Below are 22,971 nucleotides of genomic sequence, written 5' to 3'. Positions count from 1 at the left end.
ATTGTGATAAAGTATATATAACATAAAATTTACCATTTCAACCATTTTTCAGTACACAGTTCAGTGGCATTCAGAACATTCATGTTTTTATGCAATCGTCACCACCATCCATCTCCAGAACTCTTCATCTTGCAAACTGAAACTCTGTACCCATTAATCAACTAACTCCCCAAGCTCCCTCCCACCACCCCTTAGCAACCACTATTCTACTTTCTGTCTCTATGAATTTAACTCTCTAAGTACCTCATATGAGTGGGATTATACAGTATTTGTCTTTTTTGTGACTTGCTTATTTTATGTAGTATATACCCTCAACATGTGCATGTTGCAGCATGTGCCAAAATTTCATTTCTTTTTATGGGTAAATAATATTCCATTGCATGTATATAGCACATTTTGTTTATCTAACCATCCATCGATGATTAGGTTGTTTCCACCTTTTAGCTCTTATGAATAATGTTTCTATGAACAGGTGTGTACAAATGTCTGTTAGATATTATATAAGGACTTGCTTTCACTTCTTTTGGGTTTATATTGAGAAGTGGAACTGATGGGCCATATGGTAAATCTATGCTTAATTTTTTAAGGAATACCCTGTTTTCCATAGCAGCTACAACACTTCACATCCCCACCAGCAGCGCACAGTGTTTCTACAATGTGTCTCCACATCCTCACCAACACTCGTTAGTTTCTGGTTTTTGTTTGTTTGTTTTTATAATAGCCATAAATAATGGGTGTGAGGTGGTCCAATAAGTCTTGTGAGAGAAAGTCTATGGGAATTGGTTGACAAATTGTTCTTCCTTTTCTGCTAAAGAAGGTGAATCTGCTTTGTGGAAACTTCCTGACTGAAATATGACTATTCAGTGAAGCTGTCTCTGTGGAAACCATGTCCCCATGAGGCACTGTGGGGTTCTTGCATGCTGCTGGATTAAATTGTGACCAGTCACAGAAACCTCACCAGCCCTAAGCGCGCATACGCCAAATCCTGCCCTCATCTTTGAGCTATGAAGTCATGACACACTGCAGGTTCTTTTCCCTGCCATCGACTTGCGAACACACCACTGTTTGCTTCTCTGTTTAAAGGAAGAAGCCAGTATGGATGAATGATTAAAGGCAAAAGTGGTGGGACCAGCCAGACTTGGATTCAAGTCCAAGTCTGTCTAGGAAAAATGTTAACTTTTCCAAAACTCAGCTTTCTCATCTTTACTATTGGGTTGGCCCAAAAGTCCATTTAGGTTTGTTTGTTTGTCTGTCTTTTTGTCTGTTTGTTCATAAAATAAAAGACACATTTTTTAATTTTCACCAATAACTTTATTGATTTGGATATTTTCAGTATTTTGGTTATCTCCTGCTATTGGCTTCTGCTGGGTAGAGGCCAGGGGTGCTGCTAATATCTTTCAGTGCATAAGACAGCCCCACAGTGAAGAATTATTTGGCCAAACTGTCAGTAGTATCAAGGAACTTCACAAACCACTTCTCACATGTTCAGTCAGTCACAGCACCTTCTCCATACACTATGCAAATCTTTTTTTGCATTTCAGTTGCACTTTTACCTTTCTTGAAATAATGAAACATCATACGCTGAAAATGTTGCATATTTTCTTCCATCTTCAATATTAAAACGGCTGCGCAAAAATTCACCAGTTTTGGTAAGTTTTTTTATGCATGCTGATATGACAGCTGTCATAATACAATCTAACAAAATTGTTCTGGATGAAGTTAAAGACAGCCAAGCGCTACTAGAACCATCTTACAGAAAAAAACTGAACAAACTCTTTGGCCAACACAATCTTAATACTGGCTCCTTCATAGGCTTGTTTTAAGCATTATAAATGCCTAGCGAGGTGCCTGGGCAGAGCAAGCAGCCAGTACATGATAGCTCTCGTCATTACCATTATCGTCAAAGTAGTAGACTTCATTATTTCTTAGCTGTTTTGCTTGGAAAAGAGGAATAGCGAAGAATATTATAATAACCTAAGAAAGCTAAAACAAAATTTCTTAAGAAATGTGGACCCCAAACATAGCTTGGAATGAGCTCTCCCATTCCTTCCTCCAGCCAAATGATGGATGGAAGAGTGTAGGGAGGATGTGTGAATATCAACGAGAAGTAATAGACAGGAAAGTGCTTCTATAAAAACTGTCAGGCTATAAAACAAATATTTGGAGTACAGAGGAGATGTGTTCTTTCTTCAACTTTCTTTTAAAACTCCCTGTTTTCTTCACATTCTGTTTTTCTATTGTCACTCAATGGCCTTTTGGGTCAGTTTGGGACTGAGCCCGGGGCTTCCCTCTGATGAAGGACCCTTCAGAGAGACTTTAGGTTTCACCCAATTGCTACTCATTTATTCAGTTCCAACTTATTAATATCACTATTATTATTCTTTCATAGGCTTCCCAGAGCTTTTAAAAGTAATTAATTATTTGAATTCTGCTTTTCCCAAGTATAAGAAGGAAACACACATCTAGAGAAGGAGACAAATAATGCCTCAAAGGATAGGTAGATAAACAAGAAACACATTTTTATTCTTTCCTGCCTTTTGGCGGGTTTCTCATTTAATTTCTCTCACTGCTTGTCTAGATGACAAATGTTTTCCAGCCAGCCAATTCTAGACAGGTTGAGTTTTCAGTTCCAGTTTTTCATTTAGGCTGGAATTTCCTGGGGCAGATTTCAGCTGTGCTTGAGAGATCACATTGAGTCCCCTCTGTTAGGTTCCTTTCATTCCTTTAGTCCCTCCATCATCTGACTCAAGTGTGGGTTTCTTCTCATGAAAATAAAAAGTAACTCACTAAGCAAGATAGCCTGTCCCTTGCCAGTGTCTCAGGAAAGCGTTAGCCATTAGGATGAACACAAGAACACTTAAAGCAACATTGGCAGAGCAAGGCATCCACACATACATTTTCTTATGTGTCCCAGGCATTCACTCAAGTTCCTCAGTGAAACCAGCCCTCAGTGTGCTGAGCACACTTTCCCAAGCGCCTGTGCCTGAGGCGGAAGGCTACTGGTGGCTCAGAGCCTGAGTGTCTGGATGGAAGGGAGCCTGCTGGAAGCTGCGGGTCCTACATGGGGTTGACAGGCTTGGGGTTGGGCTTCTGAGAAGAACGGGAGCTGATGGGTGACCTCTGCGGTCTTCACTAGCAACACAAGTCATTTACAGGGGGTATTATTGGAACTCTGCCTGGACATTTAAAACATAATGAGGACTTTTTTCTCTAGAGTTGTATTGCATATAAAATAAGTCTATCTTGTATATATCCAAGGGCCATAATTAGGTATTTCCTGCCCCAGGCATAACTGTACTGCAAGCCACTCCCCGCCCCAGTTTGTGGCTGGTAACACTTCTCAATAAAAGTGTAGAAGTGAAGCTATAGTTCATTGACAGGGAGGGACCTCTGCTGCCTTCCTCCGAGCAGTCCAGGCGGAGGCGAGTGAAGACAAGTCTGCTGTCTTCCTGACATTTACCACTCATTTCGGGAATAGGAACGTAGACTTTCTATTTATACATTGATATTGGGCAGAGAATTTAAATGACATTTTCAATTCAAATGCTTCTGAAAACTTTGGTCTGACTTAACATTTTCGACCTCGTGCCCCCCCCCAAATTATTTGCAAAGTAAATGGGACTCTAGATTTTGTGTTCTGTGCACACCCTGCCCCTGTCATGTGTGTGTGTGTGTGTGTGTGAGAGAGAGAGAGAGAGAGAGAGAGAGGGAAAGTGATGAGCAGAGGCAGCAGATGGAGTAATGCTTTACAAAATGTTGGAGTTCTGAAAACTTTCCACAGATTTGTATGTACTGTGTATATGTAAAATCATGCGTATTCTGAAAAAGAGACACACACTGGTGACAATACCATGTACTGTGTGTCCATAGTGACCCTCTGAGATTCTGATGAGGGACTGAAATCCATTCCCGATCAGCTTACCCACCAGCTAAGGTAGCTGGGTCACCCCTTCCCCTGGAGGAAGTGGTGCCTTTTTCTAGTTGGCTGTGAGCCCTAGAGGGTACGTCTGAGGGGAGGGTTGACACTTCCCTCTTCACACCAGCAGTGGGAGAGGCAGGCCTACCCGTGTGGGGTCAGACATTCGGTAATACCGTACTTCCCTGTGGTTGCACGTATGTTCCTAACCCCATCAGCCATCCAACGTGCACAGCTAATGGCAGACACCTGGAGGACAGCTCCGTTTCTTCTCACAGCACCTTTGAAAGACCTCTCTGGAAGACTTGCATGGTGTGAGACTGGGAGTCTGTTTATTATCTCTGATGAGATTAGAGAGCCCTTTAACTCAGGAAAGATCATTTTTCATAACTTCTCTGTGCCTGGAGCTTTCTTTGGGTACTAGATACCTGGAACTTCACCAAACCCTTCTGGGTCACTGGCTCAGGCTGGGATCCCAGTGGCCCAGTCCCTTACCTAGTGGTGCCTCTCTGTCCTCCCAGGTCAGCAACATACATACACACGGAGGAAGGTCAAAGGGGGAAAATGTCATCATATATTTCCACCGAAGGTACAAAAAGAGGAACTAAGAAATACATGCTCGCCGTGCTGTTTGCGCTGAAAAGCCCAAGAAATGCAAAGCATATCTGACCTAAATCAGTTCACTTTATACCAGGAGTATGAAAACATAGCTCCCATTATCTCCTTGTATGATTATTCTCATTTTAGGTGCCTTTTACTTCAAATTTCCGGTAGCTTCACACACAGACTCTCTAATGCAAAGTTAAAGACACGAGCACCTGAAGATGAGACATTTTTAGTTCCTTCTTTAGCGTCGGCATGTGATTTAGAAAGAAAGTTGAGGTTTCCTCATGTCCGAACGTCACCAGGCCTGGCATCGTGACATGGCCCAAGATGAAGAAAATCCCTCAGATGATTTAAACCCTGAAGGTTAAATCAGTTTCCCAAGCCCTCTAAGTACTGGCCCAACCCCAAGGCCATGGCAGGGTGTCCAACCTGTGGTCCGCGGGCCGCATGCAGCCCAGGATGGCTGTGAATGAAGCCCAACACAAAATCGTGAATTTACTTAAAACATTATGGGATTTTGTGTGTGTGTGTGATTATGTGTTGTAATGTATTTGATGTGTGGCCCAAGACAACTCCTTCTTCCAGTGTGGCCCAGAGACACCCAAAGGTTGGACACCCCTGAGAGGGAGAGGCACCAAGGTCCCCCTGCTCCCAAGCTGTGAGGCCAGAGGAGTCACTCTCACTAAGTTACAGGAAAGACAGAAGCACAAGACACATACTCTGAGCTGCTGTTGGACTTGGACTTTGGCCAAAATGTTAAGGCGTTCCTGCCACCTCTGTCATCTGGCCCTGTACCTTGCCCAGTGCTCACATGTCACCTGCATCCTCTGGCCTCAGCTCTCACTGTGGCTGAGCACGTTTTGCCCCGTCTCTTAAACTGAGTTGCACTGGGACTTCTTTTCCAGGGCGTTCTGAGAACAGCAGTCCTCAGGTAAGGTGGTTTATATGAACGTGTTGAGATCGAGGTTTTGTTTCAGTCTCTCTAGAACTTTAAATCCTAAATAGCCAAAGTTTTAAAGCATATGATCTAGTGTAGTGCTTCTCAAACTCTGATGTGCGTACAGACCACTCGGAGACCTTGTTAAAAGTCAGATTCTGATGGAATAAGTCAGGGTTAGAGTTCAAAATGCTGTCCCTCCACAAGCTCCCAGATGGTGTCAAGGCCGCACCTGGTCTGAGGACCACACTTAGTGTTGCAATGGCCCAGAGCAGGTATCCGTGTGGGCTGCACGTGAGAATCATCTGAGGAGGCCCCTCTCCTATAGGTTCGGGTTTATTGGTTTAGAGTGAGGCCATGGTATTGTTTAAAAGCTCCCCAGGTAGGCAGCCAGAGTTAGTACCGGCATAAGGGTTAAAACTTTTTTTTTTACATGTATAAAGGGAAAGTTAAAATCACTTTCAAACCATTGAACTAACCTATGGTGTGACTCTGGGAAAGCAATTTCCGTTTAGCACCTTAGATTCCCAAAGGGAATGGCAGTTACTGCTTTTTTGAGAACACATAGGGCCCTTTGGATGAAACAGTATCTTAGCCTGGTTGTTTTCATTCTGACAAGAGTGTTAACCTTATCCAGGCCAAGCATATCTCATCATCCATCCCATTTCTCTCTTTTTGAGGCAAAACTGGCTTTAAATGTTCTTAGTTTGATTTAGCATCGTTTAGACCACACATTCAAAATGTGGGCAAGGTTGTCTCCCAGGGAGTGCGAAATCGTCCCTGGGAGCTGAGGAAATCTGGAAGGATATTACAGTAGTCTGTGGCTCTCCAAAGCTCCAACCTACTTGACAAAATCTTATTTCTTTGTATTTAGTCTCTCCTATTAAGAATAAATTAACGTGAATTAAAATTTAAATGTTTCTCCTTCGGGGTGACAACTTTAAAAGGCTGAGACACACTGTTCTAGAGAGAAAACACGACCACGCTTGCAGGTGCCTCCTGAGATGGATATCCTGACCTCTGCCTGGAGGGAGTTTTCTGTGGGGCAGAATTTGGGCTTAACAATGAATCCTGGGAGGAACCTTCAAAAGAATTTTTCTCTCTTCTCAGTAAAAGAGTATTGTCTTGATTAAAAAATTAGAGTTCCTGGAGCATCTAGTTAGCCATCCAGTAATGAGCTCCTTGCTGAGGTGACATTCCAGAATGTGGTGTTGAGAGTGTGGACATCAAGGTCAGACACAGCTGCTGTCCCTCTGGCTCTCTCCTTCACCCTGTGGCTTTCAGCAGGTTCCAAGTCTTGTTTGCATCTGTACAATGAAAATAAAACTTAACCTGGTAGATTTGATATTCAGATCAAACATGCATTGTATGTAAAAACAATTAATACAGTGGCTGGTACTTACTAAGTACTCAATTTGTAGTGGGAGACATAGTGGTTATTAATGCCTATTTATTTCTTTGCCTATAAATCACCTTCCTACCTATCATTATCCTCATAGTAAAATATCTGTGGGCACAAAACAGTATCCCGAAGCGCAGATTCTTTCCTCACCAGACCTGAGCAACTCCACATAACTACCTCATGACTCAGCCTCTCTGAGCCATGGAACAGTAAGAGGTAGGAGGCGAGCACTCCCCTCTCCGGGGTCCTTATGGACACTGAGCCTTGGCGTGAGGCCTCTGTGGGACAGCTCTGTCTGCAGTGCTGACAATTGTCAGACTAAGTGGCCTGGGGGAGGATGAAGGTATTCTGAGGGGGAAAAGTTGGTCTTGGATTCCATTAGCCAGAGTGGTCTCTGATTTCTTCCTGCTATTACCAAATAGAGCCAGATACACTTTAGCCAAAATAAATACAACCAAAAAAAAAAAAAAGATTAAGGTTTAAAAAATCAAAAGAAACCAAGAAAGAATAGTACAGCTACACCAGGGAAAGAATAATTTTTATATAAGAAGAGCTGTAGTCTTTTATAGCCTCAAAAGCAAGTCATATCTGGAAGGTTTTATTTTGTTCCCACAACTGTTATTTGTTCAATTTGGTGAATGCTAGTGTTTTGAATCTTGGCCTTGTTGAATACTGTTATTATTGTTTGGAATATGAGCTCCTTAAAGCACTCTGACGTGGAAAAGAAAGCCAAAATAAACTGGGCTTGTTGCAAGTCCGCTGTTGTTTCAGAAAACGTTTTAAAATGCATTCGGATTTGTGTAAATGCAGAGCTGGGGTAGGTATGATTGAAACCTTACCCACAAGTTCCCAGATTGCATTTCTTAACAAGCTGATCATTCAAACCCATCACCAAGAACGAGAGAGATGTGGGACTCTGGTGCCATGTCTTAGAGGCTCTTTCAGGGCCACTAGCATGCATCTGCGTGGGTCAGTCAGCATCCTTAGGGGAGTGTGTTCAGCACGGGTTCCTGACTGCTACCGTCAACTGCGATCTCAGGCTGAAGTTGGGACTGCAGCCAATTTGGCTCATTCGGGTTCCTGGCCCAGGTTGTATACAATTATTGAAATGTTACCTAAGTGTCCAAGAACGGGAATGTGCATACCCTCCACCTTCCCTGAGGTGGCTGCATTCCTGCCATGATCATAGACAGGTAAACAGGTGAGGAGCAGGGAGCGCTGGGGCCACACACATCAAATGAGAAGGCAAGTCAGGCCAGGCCTTTTAAAGGAAGTGACCTCTCAGCTGAGCCCTACAGAGTGAATTGTCCAGGCAAAAGGGGCAGGGTGCAAATGTGCCAAGCAGAGGCAGGTGTGGAGGCCAGGGTACAGGAGAGGACATGGTCACTGTGAGGAGGTGGGAGGGCTCAGCAGGGGCCCGGCTGCACAGCTGAGTCCAGGAGTTTGGACCTGGTTGGACTTGGACAATGGATTCAAGTATTCCCTTTGAGGGATGCAGGAGCCCACACCGTTATGGAAGTGGGGGCTGCCCAAGCTGTGCAGGCTGTGTCTAGCCTGGTCTCCTCCACTTTACGCACTGCTCAAGTGCTGCCCACATTGTTCTTGGTTATAGAACTGAACGTTACTACATTGTCATTTCTACTAAAGGAAAAGTTTAGACCTCTTTTGTTCTTTCTGACTTGTGATTTTCTCTGTTCAGTACAGTATTCCTTGGTGCTGGTCAGACTTGAACTTCTGGGCTGACAGGATTTTGAGACTAACCTAGTACATACCAATTATTATGCAAGTGATCTTATGGCCACAAAAAATATACTCTGCCAAATTCCTGCAGCTGTGTGCCAACAACATGGTATTCTGGTAGCATTAAAAACCCAGCTCACTTTCCAAAGAACTTTCTTTGCTTGAGAAGGTAGGTGTTCGGTGAGAAGGTTGATGGTTCTAATAGATAGCAGTGAGAACAGAAAAATCAGAGGGCGTGGCTTCTGTCCTGGAGGTGTTTACTGTTTGGAAAGCATGACAACTATAAGCACATTAAACAACATTAGAACAACAACACTATGATCAGTAGGTGCAAATGGCTTTTGTGCAAACTGACCGCTGTGGGCAGGCGTAGAGTGAAGAGAAATTACAGAATCCAGGAAGAATTAAGAGAAGGCCCTCTGAGCAGAAGGTGAGCTAAGGGATTGGCCGAGAGTAGAGAAAGGTATATTAGCAGGAGGTCAAGGAGAAACGTACCCAGCCATTAGGAGCTAAACCTTTGCTAAGCAACATGGCCTGGCTGAACCCAGGGTTTGAATTGAGTCATAAGGGGGGATGTTGTTGCAGATGAGTGGGGATGGTCAAGTCCTCCAAGCTGGGCCACCTGGAATTCAGGGTAGAATTTAGCAGAATACATTCATTCCTGTGACATAATCCTGATCACAGTTTCCCTGTAACTGCTCACCAGACACAGCTACTTCCCTCCCACCTTCCCTCCCTCCCTTCCTTCCCTTTCTCCCTACCTTTGTCTCTTCCTTCCCTTCTTTTAGATACTTAATATTCTGGTACTGTTTTCCTTAAAATCCTGACCTTCTAGTAAGTAATGAATAGTAGTTTCACCTCCCCTATTTTATTGTTTGGTTTAGATCTTGAATTCTTTCCTGCCATCATGCTTTGCTGCCAGAGTGAATCTTTCTGCTCATCCTGGAGGGGCTGTGCAGGGAGAACTGGGAGAACCGGTTCCATGGGCTGTTGATTAACCGGACTGGGAGGATGCTGCCAACCGAGGACGTCCTGTTCTTGATACCCTGATAACTTATTTGTATGAGCATGTTACTTTCTCAGCTCTCTTTTCTCATTTGGAAAACTGGGATAATGACATCTGTATACCTACCTGCAAGAATTTAGTAGGGCCTTAAAAAGATTCTCCACACATGAGAAAATGTTGAAATGTAGCTATTTAAAAGATCATGTCGTGTCGTGATTACTATCGTTTCAGATTTGGGGGCAGTTGGTTTAGAAAGGATTCAAAATGGCGATTGTCATTTACCCACTGTTTTTAAAACTTGGATGATCAGAATAACATACATGAAAGGATTTCAGGAACTCACCAGTTTTTTTTTTGTTTCCCTTGATGGCCCTCTCGAATAGCCTACCCTACGCTGAAAACTACAATCTTCTATTTTCAGATCGCAGAGGGAATGGCGTACATCGAGAGGAAGAACTACATTCACCGAGACCTGCGAGCAGCTAACGTCCTGGTCTCTGAGTCTCTCATGTGCAAAATCGCCGATTTTGGCCTTGCTCGAATAATTGAAGATAACGAGTACACAGCAAGGGAAGGTATGTTCCCCTGGTGACCAGTAAGTGTTTTGTTATGGTTTAATTTTATTTTTGTCTTTTATTTTAACAAAGCAATGACAATAGTCATTTTTAAAAAAGAACTCATTTGGTAAAATATTCTAAATGTTCCATAGTTGCTGTTTGTGGTTCTACTCTAATATTGTGCAAAAAATTGCTCTCTTGATTAACTCCACATGGTATTTTTACAACATTTACAAATGCTATCATTCGCATTTTAAGTAAGCAAAGCAAAACACAGAGAGTTTGGTAAAATCAAGATTCTTTGTTTATATTATATGTTAAAGCTTTTCACCCAAATATTTTAAGTATACATTTTTTACTATATAGAGAAAATATTTGTAACAGTAATTTCATATTCTGTTTTCTGGTTTTTTAATTACAAAATAAAAGATAGAAACTATTACACATGTAGAAGTGAACATAATGCTACAAAAATACACTCCTTTACTTTCCCACATTTCGTATTATAAATATGAATCAAAAATGCACAGAGAGGCCCTGGCTGAGTAGCTCGGTCAGTCCTGATATACCAAGGTTTTGGTTTGATCCCCAGTCAGGGCACATATAAGAAACAACCAATAAATGCATATATAAGAGGAACAATGAATCGATGTGTCTCTCTCTCTCTCTCTTTCTCTCTCTCTCCCTACCCCCTCTACCTCTCTCCCTGTCTCCCTCCTTCTCTCTCTAATCAATACATAACATTTAAAAAAAAAATACACAGAAAGGCATAAATCTGGTTCCTGGCTCGTTACTCCACGTTGAGCCACATCTGGTCTGCACTGGCCTTTCCCGTTCCTGACTCGTGTATGACCCTTACGATCTGCGGATTCTGAAGGTCTCCCTCACGAAAGATGAGTGAATATTTTTGCAGTGCTTTAAAGAGCCAAGCATTTTCTTGACATTCCTAAGAATTATTAAACAAGGATTATGTTCCTTTTAACTACATCTGTGTTATTTCTGGAAGGGGCCCACAGGATTTACAGAGGTGACAAACACATTGAAACATCACCTTGATTTGTGTAGCATTTCTTGCCTCCATCATATTTAAGGTGGTTCTCCTCCTGCCTCAATCCTGCGTTCTCTCAGATGGGTTATCACTTATCCTTGACCTTAATTACCCTCAACAAAAAGGTAGGTGTAGGAGAACACTTTGAGGAAAAGCAGTTACAAAAATAATAGCAAAAATGTAGTGAGCATTTGCAGCGTGGCGGGCACTATTCTACGTGCTTTTCATATATTATCTCGTTTATCTTTAACCCTGTGCACGGATGATAATGGTGATGATTCCTACCTTGTTGGTGAGGAAACAGAAGTTCAGCAGCTTCCGAGGTCCCACAGTAAGTGGTAGAACCAGGATTCAAACCCAGTAGATCTAGCTTCAGAGTACATGAGCTGGAATATATTCCCCTGGTTTTGTTGAACTTGACAAGCCTAGAGAATCACAAAAATAACTGTTCTCGTAAATGAGACAGGTGGCTTAGTGCAGAGAGCTCAGGTTCTAGAAGTAATCAGTAAGGCAGTGTACCTTCCATTGGTATTCACACTGTGCCAAGCATACAGGTAAAACCTCTTATCCCTGACAACAACCTGGGGAGGTTTCATTCTCTCCTCATTCTACAGATGGAGGTGCCCAGGAGGCACAAAAACAGTAAGTGATTTGCCAGGGGTCACACCAAGCAGGAATCAGCAGAACCTGAGTCAAACTGTAGCTCCAGCCCCTCCTGCCTTCCTCCACTGCCGCCCAAGGGGCAGGGAGTTTCATGCTGGAATGTGCTACAGTGAGTGCACTGCACACAGTAGCTGCTCTGTGAAGCTTTCTTCTGTCCTTTTTGTTCTTATTCTGATTTCTGATTTGGGCTGACACCACAGAAAATTCTAAAGCAAAGACATAATAAAGGCAAATATGTTTAAAAATTTTTTTGAGTTGTTGGTGGAAACCCCTTGCCTTTCCAGGGTGTAGGAGCGACAGTCTGTGCCTGAGTCCCTACTTTCCTCAAGGGGACCCTGGAGTTCCTCGGGCCAGGTGTGCCTCTCCTGTGACCTGAAGGCTGGGTGTCCCTTAGCCTCCCCAGCCCCTAATGAGAAACCTAGTATCACAGCTCTCTCACTGTAGGCAGACCGTCAGCCTACCCAATTCCTAAAGTGTAGTACCGTCTGGGTGGCTCCTCGGGTGAAAGTAGGGAACGTTCCAGTGTGCAGTACCATCTGAAGTTCCTTGTGGGGGGGGGGGGGCTTATCAAGAGATATTCCATATAAACACAGTATGGGTTAATTAGAGAAAATGGGAACACTAAAGATAAATACAGGGTGGGGCAGAAGTAGGTTTACAGTTCATATGGAAAATAATGCAAGAATTAAGAAATAATAATACAAGAATAACTGTTCTGCATACTCACAACTGGAAACCTACTTTTGCCCCACCCTGTACATCAGGGGTGTCAAACTTATTTTCACCGGGGGCCACATCAGCCTCGCAGTTGCCTTCAAAGGGCTGAATGTAATTTTAGGACTGTATAAATGTAACTACTCCTTAACAGTTAAGCAAGAGCTCGGCGCTGCCGCTGGGTAGAAACAAGGTGCCGGCCGGGATAAAACAAGCTGGAGGGCCGGTTTCGGCCTGCGGGCCTCGTGTTTGCTGCCCGTGCTCTACGTGCTTAGGCCCTGGTGTTGAGAAACAAGTGGACAAGCTAAGAATAAATGCCTTACGGCCCGCATCACGCACATTTACATTTAAGGTGGGCTGGTCAGGGTCTCTCTGGAAGGTGACATGAGAAACTTGACTTCTTAACTGGGAAATGCCCAAAAGGGAAACACAGGGAGGCAGGCAAACATTTTAAGTATAACTATAACATTTTGTATCATTTCTGCTTTGTACTGCATATTACCTATTCAAAATAAATAATCATAATTTTCTCAAAGGAGGATCGCAGGGCCATGACATTTCTATGTCAACTCAGAGGCTCAAGTACGACTCCCGTGTCTCCTCCCCAGGTGCTAAATTCCCCATCAAGTGGACAGCTCCGGAAGCAATCAACTTCGGATGTTTCACCATCAAGTCTGATGTGTGGTCCTTTGGAATTCTCCTGTATGAAATTGTCACCTATGGGAAAATTCCCTACCCAGGTACCCTTTATTTACCTATTTCCATTCAAGTGGTGCATGTGAGAAAAAAGCCAAAGGCGTGAGGCATTTAAAAAAACATAATAAGCTCATTTCTAAAAGCTAAGAATAACCTTTTTGTGCTAGAATTTGATTTTGACTGTCTTTAGTGGAAAGTGTTGTAAAATATTCTTAGCCACTTCTCCGCCCTCTCATTTGATTGAGAGCATATTCTTTTTCTCCACTAATTCATTCCGCCACTTACTTCATGCCTACACTGTGCCTGGCACCATCGTGGGTGTGTGAATATGAGGATGGATTAGAGGATTAGACACAGGTGCTCCTGCTAAGCCGCACACCTGATGGAGAGCATGGCCATAGAAATGGGGATTTACAATGCTTTTTGTTCATTCTGCAACAGAGGTTTGTATAGAGTGTTTTGGAGCCCCTGCCTCATGAAGAAGAAACCACCTCTTTATCTGTGAAAAGTGAAAAGTCCTTTAGAGCTTTGACTGGATGTGAAGACAACATTCAGTGTTTCCAGCTTCCTGACACCTGAGGCCCTGGAGCCAGCTTCTGCCCGTCCTCCCTGGTCCAGGATCTGGGGTGGAAAGTGCAAGAGGGATTTCTCCCAAACCCTTCCATTCTTTTAACACTTGGCTTTTAACACAGTTGATTGATAAGGCAAATTTAAGATTAAATTCTTAATGTTTAAGTCATTCCCTCATTGGAAAAAAAAAACAAAAAACGGAGGGCCTCAGAGGCCACAGAAGAGCTTCACATTTTATTTCACATGAGATGGAAGCCATGGAAGGCTTTGGATGAAGCGGTGACGCAGCCTTCCTGCTTTTGTCACCCTCACTATTGTTTAGGGATGAGCCACAGAAATCGGGAGTGGGCCCCAGCTGGGAGGGAGAGCATGTAGGTGGTGCCTGCACAGTGGAGCTGACTCTCCCTCGAGATCTCCTTCGTGCCAACATTTAATATTCTGACTGCCACTCTGCTCTAGACACTGAAGTGAATGAACAACACTACTTTAAAGTAGGGAAAATATTTCTTGATCAACCCTGATGTCTGACATTATATCTCTATATCAATAATTTATATCTATATGTATCTATAGAGAAAGATTCTATGTTCAAATACCTGATACCTGGTCAAATGACATATCAAGTCATAAAATGATGTTGTGTGACACATTCCACGGTGACATGCAGACGAGGCCCTGAGGCTCGGAGGAGACTCTTGCCCAGGACTGTCACTAGCACCTGGTGGAGCAGCCTCTAACCCCAGGCCTGTGTGCCTCCCAAGACCTCACACTCTTGCCTACTGTGCTCCATGCCCGGATTTGAAAATATTTGCGGTGAAAAATCATTAAAAATATAAAAGAATCAGTAGAAAAATGGTGAGACTCACACACACACAACACAACAGGACCAACCAGAAAGCATTGGCTGGTCTCTTCCCTGGTTAGCTCATGCTTTGTAAAGACTGGAGTGTAATGCCTTCAAGAGTTCTGGACCGAAGATGTTGCCAATCACAGGGCTTGTATGTTATCAGAGCCTCTACCATTAGGAAATGTGAACAGATCAAACAATCCAATTAACGTAAAACTCAGAGGATTCGACTCGCAGATAGCAAAAAATTGGTGAACATCGCCAGAACATGCCATTTCCATCACTGTTAAAAACTGCTTGAGAATATTTTCTTTACCGGGAAAAGGGCTGGATATAGTAACTTTTTAAAAATGGTTTAAAAGATATGTTTGACTTTGAAAATAAAAAGGGGCTAAAATAAAGGAGGGGAGAAAAAGAAGTAAGAAAGCTACATATAAACATAGTTTTAGAGGAAAACAAAAACTAAACAGGATGTAATACATCAAAATGTTATTATCTTTGGACAATGAGACAATAGGTTATAATAATTTTCTTCATAAATTTTTGAAGTTTCCAATATTTTACAATTATGTTTTTATTACATATTTTAATACTTGTCTAAGTAATATATGCACATGAAAAATCAGTTAGTGCAAAACACTCCTGGCCTTACGCTTGCAGATGCGCCTCATAGGCATCTACTGATTCTTACTGTTCATAGTTCTAAATATTGCAGTATTATTTCTTAAGGAAAATTTTTCCCTAATTTTACTTATTAAATATGAATATGATCACTTGGTTCTAAGTTCAAAAGATACAAAGAGGCTTATAGTGAAAGGTGTGTTTTATCCCTATTCCCCAGCCATCATAGAACAGCATTTTGAGAATATGAGAGAGAATAAAACAATTTTGTCAATAAGGCTACTGATTAAACTTCTAGTAGTCAAATACTAAATGTGTAGGAGTGAGTATAGTGTAGGTGTGTCATTTCCTATTTGCATCCTACTCATTGAGGTAGAGAGTTTGAGCAGGCACAGCTAAGACCATGAATTTCTGTGCACGTTGGAATATAGTCCAGGAAAAAGATTTTTTTATAACATATTTTTTAGAAAAAGCCTTTGTACCAAGGGGGCAGCAGCATAAAATGGAGTAAAATAGCCTCTTCAACAAATGGCATTGGGAGATCTGGACAGCTACATGCAAAAAAATGAAACTCGATCACCAACTTACATCATACACAAAAATAAATTCAAGGTGGATAAAAGACTTAAATAAAAGTTGTGACACCATGGAAGTCCTAGAGGAAAACATAGGCATGAAATTCTCAGATATTCCATGCAGCAATATTTTTACTGATATGTCCCCTAGAGTAAGGGACATAAAAGAAAGAATAAACAAATGAAACTACATCAAACTAAAAAGCTTCTGCATGGCTAAAGAAAGCAGCATTAAATGAAAAGAGAACCAACTGTATGGGAAAGCATATTTGTCAATGATACCTCAGACAAGGGTTTGATCTCCAAAATATATAAAGAACTCACACAACTCCACTCCAGGAAGACAAACCCAATTTAAAAAATGGGCAAAAGACCTGAACAGACACTTCTCCAAGGGGAACATACAGAGGGCCCAGAGACATATGAAAAGATGCTCAGCATCACTAGCCATCAGAGAGATGCAAATTAAAACCATAATGAGATACTACTTCATGCTGCTCAGAATGGCCAACATAAACAAATCAACAAACAACAAGTGTTGGAGCGGATGTGGAGAAAAGGGAACCCTAATGAACTATTGGTGGGAATGCAGACTGGTGCAGCCACTGTGGAAAACAGTATGGAATTTCCTCTGAAAACTAAAAATGGAACTGCCTTGTGACCTGGCAATTCCACTGCGGGGATTTTATCCCAAGAATCCTGAAACACCGATTCATAAGAACCTATGCACCCCAATCAATGTTCATAGCAGCACAATTTACAATAGCCAAGTGTTGGAAGCAACCTAAGTTCCCATGAGTAAATGGGTGGATCTAAAAACTATATTTACACAATGGAATACTACACAGCAGAGAGAAAGAAGGAGCTCCTACTCTTTGTGACAGCATGGATGGAACTGGAGAACATTATGCTAAGTGAAATAAGCCAGGCAGTGAAAGATGAATATCTCCAAATGAGACCATATGATCTCACCTTTAACTGGAACCTAATCAACAAAACAAACAAGCAAGCAAAATATAACCAGAGACCTTGAAATTAAGAACAGTCTGACAGTAACCAGAGGGTAGGTGGGAGGGGATAATAGGGGGAAAGGGGGAAAGGGTTTTCAGGAACTCCTATAAAGGACTCATGGACAAAACCAAGGAGGGGTGGAATCAGGGGAGGGAGGTGGGGATGGCTGGGGTGGGTAGTGGGGACTGGTGGGGGGTAAATGCAGACCACAGTACTTGAACAACAATAAAACAATTAAATTTTTTAAAAAGCATCAATTTCTCACATAAATTGAGAGTTTGAAATTTAAAAAAAAGACTTCGTACCTATTAATTATATTTTGGGCAAATCTCAAAAATCCTTTGTGTCCAATTACTGTCAGTTCAAAAAAATTTTGTGCTTTGAAGTTTTAGCCCCCACAAACTCCAAGCCACGAGGAATTGTTTACTTCAAGCATTTTCTGGCTCTCCGTGATGAGTGAGCGCTGAATGAGCAAGGTTGTTTATCTCAGTTGCTGCTGTACATGGTTTTAGAGTTTGTCCTCATGAAAATTTGAGGCGTTGATGTTATTATTCTGTTTCTAATTCCTGCTTAGAAGATGGAATGCATTCCCAAATAGGACTTTTTCTTGAAAGACTCATGACCTAAATAAAATTAAGTAGCTAAGTAAGTACAATTATCAAATTTGCTTATGTTATGAATGCTACAACTCAAAACCCTTTGACCTAGAACTTTAAACAAATTCTTCCTCTGAATCCACCTTCTGAAGTGGTTGGGCCGAAGGCTGACGGCCTCTGACCACAGCCTCTGTCTAGGATCTCATTTCCGCTGTGGAAGAACCCAGGATCTCCCGTTATCCCTGACATGTCTGTACTTTGGTGTGGTGCTTTGTCATTTTTGCGTGATGCTGGGTCCTTGTTTTGTCCTTTCAATTTGGAAACTTATACAGAAATTACGGGAAATTTCCATAGATTGCACCCTCCTTTCCACTTTTTCTTCTATTTCGGAATCACTTGCTAGGAAGATGGTAGACCTCCTGGAGTGATTCTCGGAGTCTCATGTCTGCTCTTCCTGTCCCTGTCACTGTGTCCTTCCCTGCCTTCTCCCCTTCCTTTGGTGAGATATCTCATGAGAACAAGGGTCTCTGGACGGCCGGGCTTACTTGTCAGCACCCTCACAGGCTTCAGGACTGTTTCCTGAGCTCCTGCAGAAGACAGTCTTCCAGGCCCTGCCTGCGGGTACAACCAGGACGTGCACATCGCGGAGGCTTACTGGGGAGGGGGCAGTTGTGTCTTTTTTTTTTTTTTTTGGTATTTATTTATTATGGTAAAATATACATAGAATCAAATTTACCATTTTAACCATTTTTAAGTGTACAGTCCAGTGGCATTAAATTAAGTACATTCACCATGTTGTGCAGCCATCACCACCATTTCCAGGACTATTTCATCTTCCCAAACTGCAACTGTATCCATTAAACACTAACTCTCCATTTCCCCAACCCCTCAGTCCCCGGCAACCTGCATTTCACTCTGCCTCTATGAATATGACTACTTCGGGTACCTCCTGTTCAGTGGAACCAAACTGTACTAGTCCTCCTGTGCCTGGCTGATTTCACTCAGCATAATGTCCTCCGGGTTCATCCAAGTTGTGAGGTGTCAAATGTGTCTCACTTTTTCATGTTCCACATTTCTCCTCACTCCGGGTCTTCCATCCGACACTTTTACCCCCACCTCCACCGGGCTTGGCGTGCCTTCAGTTTCTCCAGCGTTACCCTGGCAAACCTGAAACCTGCCAGGTGGGCTTTATAGGTACCGTCCTGTCTGCGCCCACCCACCTCACCTCTGCATGTGTGGTAACGATGTGGAGCCCCCCCAGGAGCAACTGGTGTGAGGACACATCTTGCCCGTCCCTTTCTTGCAGGTGCGGTAATTTCACTTTCCTCCTCTTGGCTCAGACTCCTTCTGCCTCTGGTTGACAGGTGTCTCCCAGCTTCATCAAGGACAGACTTGACGTTTCTGTTCCTTGTTGTGTTTTTGGAGGGAATGAATTAAAGAGGGGGAAAAAAAGAAGACGGGCAAAGATCTTCACTCTCTTAAAAGCAAAACTATAATAATATCTACATTTGAATTTTCTGAAAAAATGAGAAGGGATCTTTGTGGTTGGGGTTTTGTGTTGCTTTGCTTTTATAGAGAGAGAGGAGATTTGAAAATGACAGTTTTCCAAAGTATCATGTCTTTCCTGGCTGTTTCTTACCAGCTATGTGCAGCTTCTCAGTGTCCCTGGTGAATCAGGGCCAGGAAACTCATCCTGCTGCAAATGCTCACCCCGGTCACAGCGTGCTCAGAAAACACTAACTTGCCCTTTTGGAAGTATTATTGGGTGGGAGTCTGGGGTCCCATGGTAGCTGGTACTTCCTTCCTCTCACACTCATTGAGGGCCCTTTTGTCTTTAAGATTGTCATAGTTCCCGGAGCTGCTGGGCTCTCATCTCCTGTCACAAATACCCTGTTCCTTTCTAATCTCTGCTATGCTTCATTTTTCTCCTTCCTGCGCTCCTTCACCAACCTTTAGTCTTTACTAACTCCTACCCACTCCAGCTGTTACTTCCTGCTCCCGCTCACCCACCTCCCTGTCCTGGGGGCATCTTCCCCACCCGGGAAGTGTGTGCCATTTGAGGATAAGTCTCTGTCTTCATCATTCTTGTATCTCTCAGAGCTTAGTGCTAGCTAATACCCATAGTAAGTACTCAATAAATGATTGTTGAAAGCATGAAGGATAGACTATGAAAATGCTTGCATTTTAAGATCACCAGCCAATAGGTGTTTGCTGTTTTTGACCTAACAACAGACAAATTACCAAGTATCAGCTTTAATCTTAGACTTTAATCTAAGACTTTTTTGATAGCCTTATTTTGTTTATTGGTTTATTTTTACATTAAAAGATAGACTCCAGATTTTCTTCCTTTTGTTCTTCTTATCAAATTAAATTCCCTAGGCAGAATGGAACATTCCTGGCCTTTTTCCGTATCAAGACAGTTCTTCATTATTAGGAGCACATACGAGAACAAGGAAGAAAAGTCTGCATTGGGGTTAAGGGGCCCTAGAAAGGTTTGTCTTCCATGGGCACATTCTGACCTTTTATGCCATTGGAGGTTCTCCAGGAAGGAAGTGAAAGATATTCCTAACCAAGTTCACAGGCCCAGCTGCCTTGTCTATCATCCTGCAAATGAGGCCCCCACCAGGATCCCAGACCCACACCCAACCCCCATGCGGAAGTAAACACAGAGATTTCTTCTGAAAGTTATTTAAGTGAACTTGGCTAGTTTCAAGAGTCAGGCAATGCCAAAGCCACAAATTTTATGGAGACCCCAACCCCAAATAAAGAAAGCGATGCAAATGAGCCCCATGGCTCCAAGCAATGAGAATCAAATGAAGTCTTCTAGTTAGAACATCCGAGTTACACAAATATTTGAAGATGGTATTTCAGAAATTGACATGAGAAAAAGTAATTCACCATCTAAACAAGAGACCTTTCTTTATTTTTTTCTTTTTTTTAAAGAAGATTAGAAGGCAATTATTTTATTGTTGTTCAATTACAGTTGTCTGCATTTTCTCCCCACCCCTCTACCCCATCCCAGCCAAACCCACCTCCCTCCCTTGCTTCCACCCTCCCCATGTGTCCTTTATAGTAGTTCCTGAAAACCCTTCTCCCCACTGTCCCTTCTCCCATCCCCCCTGGCTATTGTTAGATTGTTCTTAACTTCAATGTCTCTGGTTATAGTTTGTTTGCTTTTTTCTTCTGTTGATTATGTTCCAGTTAAAGATGAGATCATATGGTATTTGTCCCTTACCACCTGGCTTATTTCACTTAGCATGATGCCCTCCAGTTCCATCCATGCTGTTGCAAAGGGTATAAGCTCCTTCTTTCTCTCTGCTGTGTAGAATTCCATTGTGTAAATGTACCATAGTTTTTTGATCCACTTATTTGCTGCTGGGCACTTAGGTTGCTTCCAGTACTTGGCTATTGTAAATTGTGTCAAAAGATCTTAACAATTAGAAAGTTTGCTTGGATCTTTCCATTTTAAAACCAAGGGTGCTTTCCACACAGAAACAATCATGTCTTCTTTCAGAGGTTTAAATCCAGGCAGGGCCTTTCAGTCACTGTGTCCTTAGATGAAAGGTTAGTTAAGCGCAGAGTTCAGATGTCACTGATCATGACCCATGTTAAGAAATATACAGAAACCTACTCCATATATAAAACAAAATTTTCATAAGCCACATTAACTTTTACATGTATAGTGCCTTCTGATCTTTTTTATTGTTAATTTTTTTAAATACTGGTAGTTCCCTAAAAAATGAATTTGTTGATCCTAAATGAGTAGTGACCCATAAATTGAAAAACACTGCTTAGAGAGTAAACTCAAAAGAAGGTTCTTTTCCAAAGCTGGTAAATGACATTTTTCCTAAGCTTCTAGCTATCTTTTAAGAGTCTAGTGGTAAAATCTATGGCTAAGGGAAGAAGGTAGCTATGGAAAGGCAATTGTTTTCGATGGAGTTCCACATGTGCCAGATAGTGTACATATTCTTTTTTTTACTTTTCTATTTATTGGTTTGAGGTCGGGGGGTGGGGGAGAGAAGCATTGATTTGTTGCTCCACTCATTTTGTATTTATTGGTTGACTCTTGTATGTGCCCTGACTGGGGATTGAACCTGTAACCTTGGCATATCAGGGCAATGCTCTAACCAACTCAGCTACCAGCCAGGGCAGACAGTGTACATATTTTGCATGAAAATATTCTGGATGGCATACAGCTCCTCTCTGGAGAAGTTCCTGTCTCTGCAGAATAAGGTATGCACAAAATAAGTAAAACACAGATGTGAGTAGGTACTGCTAAAACTGGTACATTAGCTCATTTCTCTTCCCCATTTTAATAATGGAGGAAAATGTTGTTAAAATGATCTTTTTTTTTCTTAAAACTATTTCAGTAACAAAGATCGGAAGTTCAGCGTCTGAATTACTGTGAGACATTTGACCACATTAAAGCCATTCTCCACGGTCAGTCCCCTCACAGAGCTCTGTAGGAACAACAGCACCTCGCTCCCTCACGGGGTATCGAGGATACACACATTCCAGAGTCAGTGTGAGCTTTGACTCGCCTGTGCTGAGGACAGGTAGTTTAGTAATTGGGACATAATCAGTTGGCTTAGTTGATTCAAGGAACCTAACTTCTTTAAGTAAATTTACAACGAAGAGCTGATTTGTTAAAATATTAGTATAAGATCATATATGTGCATATGATTTTGATGATGTATTATAGATAGAAGGTGAAAAAATACTATAAAAGAAATTGAGATTGAGGGTTGGGGCTGGGCTTCAGTAGGCCATTCACAAGGTCAGCCATCCAACATCCTTTCGTCGTGAAAGAACTTGCCTTGTCTTCTGCTTACCCCACATTTGCCTGTCTCCCTTGGCAGACTGAATGCTGCCTTGATCCCTTTTGTACTAAAATGTCTATTATGTAGTTGCTTGTAGAAATGTTCTCAGCCTTCATATCCATTTCTTAGGGTGTCCGTAACAAAATGCCACAGACTGAGTGGCTCAAACGACAGAAATGGTTTGCTCACAGGTTTGGAGGCCAGAGGTCTGAGATCAAGGTGTTGGCAGGGCTGGCTTCCCCTGAGGCTTCTCCCTGGCTCGGAGATGGACATCTCACTGTGTACTCACACGGCCTTTCCTCTGTGCACACAGGTCCTGGGTTGCCATGTGTCCTGCTCTCTTCTAGTAAGAACACCAGTGGGGTTGGGTTAGGCCCACCCTAAAGGCCTCATTTTCATTTGATGAGCTCTTTAAAGGCCTTGTCTCTAAATACAGCCACATTCTGAGGTACTAGGGGCTAGGACCTCAATATATTAATTTTCCGGGGCCATGATTCAGCCCATAGCAGCCTCTAGAGCAGGGGTGTCAAACTCATTTTCACCAGGGACCACATCAGCCTCGCAGTTGCCTTCAAAGGGCTGAATGTAATTTCAACTCCTTAACAGTTAAGGAGTAGTTACGTTTATACAGTCCTAAAATTACATT

The 22,971-nt window shown here is 42.4% G+C and overlaps 1 protein-coding gene across 2 annotated transcripts in view; it reads left to right on the top strand.

Annotated features, from left to right (window-relative positions):
- LYN (LYN proto-oncogene, Src family tyrosine kinase) overlaps positions 1 to 22,971 on the top strand; it is a 128,705-nt gene that overhangs the window by 104,117 nt on the left and 1,617 nt on the right. For both annotated transcript variants that reach the window (XM_053929452.2, XM_053929451.2), the window contains exons 11-12: positions 10,029 to 10,182; positions 13,198 to 13,329. In XM_053929452.2, the coding sequence (XP_053785427.1) occupies positions 10,029 to 10,182; positions 13,198 to 13,329 (286 nt within the window). The remainder of the gene's footprint in view (positions 1 to 10,028; positions 10,183 to 13,197; positions 13,330 to 22,971) is intronic.

This window comes from Desmodus rotundus, chromosome 8 (assembly GCF_022682495.2).
Source record: "Desmodus rotundus isolate HL8 chromosome 8, HLdesRot8A.1, whole genome shotgun sequence".
Taxonomy (NCBI): Eukaryota; Metazoa; Chordata; class Mammalia; order Chiroptera; family Phyllostomidae; genus Desmodus; species Desmodus rotundus.
Note: the sequence above shows the minus strand (reverse complement) of the source record. Positions and strands in the feature narration are given on the sequence as shown.